A 6,405-nucleotide genomic window follows, 5' to 3' on the forward strand; every position below is an offset into this window, starting at 1 on the left:
TGTATTTCATTAAGGTATCAGCACTTTGTGTGTGTGTGCGAGATGCCTCTGTGTGTGCAGGTACATTTAGGCAGGGACAAGTCACGCATTCTGCAAGAAAATAACGTTGGCATTTAGTGAACAGCGGCAACAAAACTTTTAGCAAAGCCGAGATAACTCGTAGCGAGAGAAAAAAAAATTACATAAATCAAAATAGTAATTAAAAAAATTAGAGAAACTCGTTCCCACCTTTGCATAATTAGGGATTTCGGCGGCAGCAGCCCGCCGGGTCTGCAGGCAGATTTGCTTTAAGCCGCTCCGTGGCTGGCAGCCCTCCCGGAGGGCTGGCCGGGCCCCCCGCGCAGGCAGGGCGCAGGCAGGGCGCAGGCAGGGCGCAGCCTTCCTCCCCCCCCCCCCCAGCTCCTCCTGCCTCTCCCGAACCCGCAGCTCGGGATCGGAGAGGGGGACAACCTGGCGGAGGGGGGGGGGGAATTTCTCCGATATCCCCCTCCCAGGTTGGGGGTTTCGTGCCCCCCCCGCTGCCCTGCGCCCTGCCCCGGAGCCCCCCGGGCTGCGCCACCTCTGCCACCATCCCGCGGGGACCCCCGCTCCCCTCCCACCGACGGGTCTCCGAAAGCAACATCCCAAGCGTATCTCGGGGGGCTCCGAGGACACACTGGGGGGGGCGAGGGGGTGGTCCCCTCGTTTCCCTCGCGATGCTGGGTGATCGGAAAGACGTTCTCCGCCCGGGAGCAGTTTGGAGCGCGGTGGCCAGCGGCTCCCGCGCAGGGCAGGCGTTCCGCGCACGGTTCGAGAGCAGTTTATCTCGGTTTAACGGGAGTCAAAGTGTAGTGTAGCGTTTGTTTCAGCTCTCTTCGGGAGGGGGGAGGGAAAAAAAAAAAAAAAAAAAAAAGAAAAAAAAAAGAAAGAAAGAAAAAAAAAAAAAAGCGCAGCGACAGATTTAACTCTTGTCCGAGGAGGGCAATGGCTTCGCAGCTCTGACACAGCCCCTCGGGCAGCTCCGGGTTTACCTTCGGGAAGGGACGTGCGAGCAGGCAAAAAAAAAAAAAAGGAGATGGGAAGTTTGTCTTCGCGCCGAGCTGATTTCCGAGCTCTTTCAGAGGAAGAAAGGGCTGCGGGTCGTGCTGGGAGCTGGGCGTGAGCGGGGGGGGGCTCGGCCGTCTCAGCCCCCGTCGCAGCCCAGCGCCTTCGCTCAGCATCCCCACCTCGGGCTGCCCGGACTGACTTCGGTGCTACTTCTCAATTACGCGCAGTGTAAACCGGCTGCTTGGTGAACAAAACGGCGGAGCGTTGGTTAAGAACACTTAAAACTTAAAAAAAAAAAAAAAAAAAAAAAAAATCCCCCTGGGAAGCGGGCTCTGAATTGGTTAATAATGTGCAGTACTTGCTAAATTGCTGACTTCCAGATGTGGAAAATATCTTTCTTGTTTAGGACCTACGTAACCTGATTGGATTACGACAGAAGCGTCACATTGGAAGGCTTTTGAGTGATGATTTAATTAACCATACAGTAGAAAGCTGTATTTGCCAGGAAACCCCTTCCATATTTGCATAACCAATCCCTTCAGTGCAAAGGTGGAGTCTGGGCTTCTTTTTTTTTTCTTCTTCTTCTTCTTCTTCTTTTTTTTTTTTTTTTTCCCCTCTATGTAATTTTATTTCAATTTTAATACTTGAAAAGAAGGTGAAAAACTTGTAACCTCCCCGAAGTTGGGTCCCACGCGTTCCGCGGCCGCGCTGCCCCTCTGCCCATCCAGCCTCTTCCAAGGGAGCGCGGAGCCAGGAAGAGCCCGGCTCCCCCCCGATCCCTATCTGGGAACAAAACAGATCGGCTCTAAGATCCCAGCACGTTGGGGTTTGTTGTGTTGGGTTGGTTTTTTTTTTCCCCTCCTCAGATTTAGCTGACTGTTCAAATAACCTGGACGTGTGCTGAAATGGAAGGGGAGGGGGGGAAATAAATGCCCCAAAAGAAAGGCGTGAAGGATAAAAATAAAACAGCGGCAAAGAGAGCGGGAGTCGGGCGGGAGCTGCCGTGCGGTGCCCGAGCAGAGTTTGGTTTCTAGGCGTTAGGTTGGGGTAAGTTTTCCCCCCCCCTCGGCAAGAGGCGAGAGCTCCGGGAGGGGCCGGGAGCGGGGCCGCCGTGCGCAGGATGCGGCCCCGGCTCCGCGGGGGGGGGGGGGGGATCCCGCCGGGGGGGGGACGGGACACAGGCAGGGATCCAGCCTGGGGGCAGGGGATCCGGCGGGATCCTGCTGGGGGGGGGGGGGGGCACAGAACTCTCCTGGGGGCGGGGATCCCGCCTGGGGAGGGAAGGGGGTGCAGCTGGGGGGGGGGGGGGGGGGAGAACAAGACATGGACCCCCGGGGGGGGTGGGAGGTGAGAAGATGCGAATGGAGAGGGGGCGAGGGTGCACCCCGGGGGGGAGAGGGGGTGCGCCGGGGAGGGGGCAGAGGATGAGCCCTTGGATTGGGGGGGGGGGGGAGTAGAGGACGTGGTGGTGGGGCGGGGGTACGCACCCCCCCCCCCCCCCCCCCCGGGGGGCCGCAGAGGACGCGGTGGGTTTCGGCGGAGCGGGGCGCGCGGAGCGGCGGGGCGGGGGGCGGGAGCGGGGCGGGGGGGGGGGCGGGCGGGGAGGAGGTTGGAATCGCCTTTCTGCCGCTAAAGCGTTCGCGGGAGACTTCAAGGTATAATCTATCCCAGATCCTTTCCCAGAGAGAAACTTGGCGATCACGTTTCCACATGATGCTCACGTTTGGTGCTCTCCAATTATCCCTCCCCACAAAGATAGGTGGCGTGTGCTGCAGGGTCTCTCCTCCCGCTCCTACCGAAAAGAAAAAGAAAAAAATGTCATTAGAAGAGGCGTAACACGTCAGTCCGTCCCCAGGTTTGTGTTTCCTGGAGTGGCAGAAAGAGATCAGTCCTAACCTGCCCAGCAGGAATAACGGTCCTTCCGACAACTCTTTGCGAGGCGCTTTTTTGCTTTTTTTTTTTTTTTTCCTGTATTTTTGACAATTTCGCCAGGAGCTGCATCTCCCTTCACCTTTTCTCCCTCCACTTCGCGGCTTCTTCATGCTTTTTCTTCTCACCGTTGCTGGCCAAAACTACAGACAAGACTTCGCAGGTAGGTTCGGAATTTAATTCCATTTTCTCCCCTTTTTTCTTCTTTTCCCCTCTCTCCTTCTTTTTTCCTCACACCACCTCACGCTCTAGCGGGCTTATTTAATTTCGGTAGTATTTTATTTTTAAGCGTGTTGGCTTCTTTCTGGCTTGTTTATACTTGGGGCGAAAAAGGTTTTTTTTTTTTTTTTTGAAAAACGAAACCTGAAGTCACTTCGGTACCGCTCCGGGAAGGGGCGAGCAGTTTCGGGGCGCTCGGGGCTGTTGCCACCACCATCCCCCCCCCCCCTCCCTTTTACCTGTCAGCCAGGTACGGGAGGTGCCTTTTACAATGCAAAACTTTTAGGGCTAGGAAGGGACTTCGTCCTCCTACAAAAAAAAAAAAAAAAAAAAAAATTAAAAAAAAATAAATCCCACACCCTCCAACACACACGTCACCTCTGGCTTTTTTATTTTTATTATTATTATAATTATTATTATTATTTCAGGTTTTACATCTTAGCTCTGAAAGTTTGCAGGTACCTGTTAGTGCTCTGCACGCCCGGAGCCCGCAGAGCCCCGGCCGGGCACCGCTGGAGCCCCGGCCCCGGGCAGGGCTCCCTGGCCAGGGATGTGTTTCCCCAAACAGAAAGTTTGCTGTTCTGTCTGCTTTAGTTACTTTCATTTCTTTATTTTATTTTGTGAAGCTGAGTGGAGTAACACCTTAGCTTCTGGGATCCTAAAGCAAGAAGTGAAAGTACTGACTGGAACTTCAAAGTCGCTTACCAAAAAGCAAAAATATATATGTGTGTGTTTTAAAAAGCCAGCCGGTCCTCTGGGAAGGCGAGTGTTCTCGAGATCCGCAGGTTTAAAATTATTGACAACTTTTTGCTGGAGGCTGAGGAGCGGGGAAGGTGATGAAGCGCGTTTAAAACATTTCTCCCTTGGTGGTTTTGCATGCAAACGCCAACTGCCGAGGCAGGCTGAGAGTCCGGGCTCCCCTCAGCTCCTACCCTCCCCTCTCCGCCACATCTCCTGGCAGAGCTGCCACGGTGATGCCACCGTTGCCCACTCCAGCACTGGGAATAACTGGCTTATCCAAAAGTTTCTAGCACGTTTCTCAGCCTCTCCCTTCCTCAGCCACACACATCCACATCCCCAGAGCCAGCAGTCCCTTCTGTCCAGGCGGAATCCCAGGCAGGGGAGTGGGAGCAAACAGACTGACCCCGCACACACTCCCTCGATATTCCCCTCCTCTTACCTGCTCGGAGATTATTACCTCTTTTTTTGGGGGTTGTTTTTTTTTTTTTTTAGCCAAGCAGGTTTGATAACCACAAACGTCTGAAAAGAGAGTTCAGGCAGAATAAAAAGACCTAGCAGCAACACACTTCGCTGCTCAGCCCTGGTGTGAAGCTCCAGCAAAGTAAAAAGACACAAGGTGGGGAAGAAAAAATGGAAAGAGAGGGGGGAAAAAAACAACTAACCCCTTTGCTGCAAAAAAAAAAAAAAAATTAAAAAATGTTGAAGCAGGTAATACTGTTTTAGGTTTTGCGTAAAACTCCCAGCGCAGAAGCAGACAATGGATGCGCAGGCGAGGGGGGATCCTGCGCAGGAGAGCAAGGGTTAATTGCCCTTGTTTTACAGTTTGCATCTGTTACATCTTTTATAGCCCCCTGTTTAAACTAATCCTCAAGTCAGAGCATCTTTAAAGCCACAGCATCTTCTGCCAGGCGGACCGAGTTCCAGGAGCGTTCTTGCAGTGAACCAAAGGCTCCTGCCCTCTCCCTTTGACAGATAGAGCCCGAGCACACACACACACTGGGTCCAAAAGTTTGCAAGTTTTAAAAAAAAAACCAAACAACAACAAAAAAGCAACTGAAAGCCTGAAAACTCTGACAGCGGTAGTTTTGATTTCTGTTTCTTTTCTGAGGGGGGGGGGGGGGGGAATAAAAAAGACACTCCGGAGCTTTGTTTAACTCAGGGGCAGGGGAAACCCTGAATATTGTCAAACTGACTAAAAAGGTGACGGAGGTTTATAATCGCGCTGCTGGTTGTTAGGGGGAGGGGGAGGTCTCCGCGCTCTGCTTTGCCCCAGAAGGACGGGGGAGAGCCATGTTTCCCTCTCCTCCGACCACTTCGCTGAAGTGCACTCGGGGCGGGGGGGGGGGGAAGAAGCGACGAAGGCAGGAGCGGGGGGAGAGCAGGCTAGCGTCTCACGCGAAAAAAAGAAGTTCGAACGTCAAATTAAAGGACTTTTCGGAGGAAACGGTCCGCCTAGCATGGAGCCAAGCCGCCTACTGTAAAAGCCGCGCATTCCCTCATACGGTCATGAGTTATGACTCATTGGAGATGTAATTCTTGTCTCTCGCTGATCTGCTTTGCTGGTGCAACACACACACACACACACACACACACACAAGGGGGGGGGGGGAGACACACACACACACAGAGAAGGAGGGAGGGAGCGGGGATAAATAAATAAATAAATAAATAAGGCAGAAATCTGCCCGGCTGGGGAGAGAGAGAAGGGGGGGGGGGGGAAGCCCGCTCGGTCCGCGTCCCACCTCCCCCCGGCCGCGGCGCAGCCCTCCGTGCGCGTGGATGGGTTCTCCGGGGGTCGGGTGGCGGTTTTGGTTTTGTTTTTTTGAATTGGGGGGGGGGGGACGACACACCAGCAATCCCACCCTTCCCCGCTGGCGCCCGGCGTTGGGACGGGAGCTGCCCCGATGCCCACGCCGCCGCTGTGCTTGGCCGTTCCACAGAGCCTGCGTGCTGCTGAGCCGGGAGCCGAGCCCATGCGAGCTGCCATCTGATCCACGCTTATCAATGAAGCAGCAGATCATGGCGGATGGCCCCAGGTGTAAGAGGCGAAAACAAGCCAACCCCCGGAGGAAAAACGGTAAGCGGACCCCCACCCTCCCCCCCCTCCGAATAACATCCCCCCCCCCCCCCTACCACCACACCGGGAAAACTTTTTTATTCCGGCCGGCTCCGCGGTTGGGAAAGGGGGGAGGTAAGGCGGGGGGGGGGGGGCAGCGGGACCGCGACCGGCTCCCACCCGCGTCCCGCCGCCCCCCCTCCCTCCCGCGGAGGCTGCGCGGCGGGCGGCGGAGTGGGGGGGGGGAGTGAGGAAACGAGGAGGAGGAAGAGGAAGAAGAAGGGGTGGGGGGGGGGTAAGCAGCGCGCCGCCGCCGCCGCTCCCCAAAGTTTGTTGCGCGGTCGCGGAGCTGCCCCGCGGGCGCGGAGAGGTGCGGTCCGAGCTCCCCCGGCGGGTCGGGGGCTGGGGGGGGCGCGGAGGAGGGGTGCGGAGCA

At 55.7% G+C, this 6,405-nt stretch overlaps 1 protein-coding gene and 1 long non-coding RNA gene across 5 annotated transcripts in view; one reads left to right on the plus strand and one right to left on the minus strand.

Annotated features, from left to right (window-relative positions):
• Positions 1 to 1,565: 1,565 nt before the first annotated feature.
• LOC142362361 (uncharacterized) lies at positions 1,566 to 3,725 on the minus strand. Of its 2 annotated transcripts, XR_012764978.1 has the most exons (4): positions 3,637 to 3,725; positions 2,923 to 3,483; positions 2,748 to 2,818; positions 1,566 to 1,809 (listed from the first exon to the last, which is right to left on the minus strand). It is a non-coding gene; the product is annotated as an uncharacterized LOC142362361 (long non-coding RNA). The 2 variants fall into 2 exon arrangements; XR_012764977.1 differs by lacking the exon at positions 1,566 to 1,809 and having other exon boundaries at positions 2,739 to 2,818.
• Positions 3,034 to 6,405, plus strand: part of ZEB2 (zinc finger E-box binding homeobox 2) — a 110,209-nt gene continuing 106,837 nt past the window's right edge. The window contains exons 1-2 of one of the 3 annotated variants that reach the window (XM_075429825.1): positions 3,034 to 3,118; positions 5,856 to 5,992. In XM_075429825.1, the coding sequence (XP_075285940.1) occupies positions 5,920 to 5,992 (73 nt within the window). In that variant the 5' untranslated portion in view covers positions 3,034 to 3,118; positions 5,856 to 5,919. Of the gene's footprint in view, positions 3,119 to 5,635; positions 5,993 to 6,405 lie in introns of those variants that run through there. The other 2 variants (XM_075429824.1, XM_075429823.1) reach the window with 2 other exon arrangements.

The sequence above is a fragment of the Opisthocomus hoazin genome, chromosome 9 (genome assembly GCF_030867145.1).
Source record: "Opisthocomus hoazin isolate bOpiHoa1 chromosome 9, bOpiHoa1.hap1, whole genome shotgun sequence".
NCBI lineage: Eukaryota > Metazoa > Chordata > Aves > Opisthocomiformes > Opisthocomidae > Opisthocomus > Opisthocomus hoazin.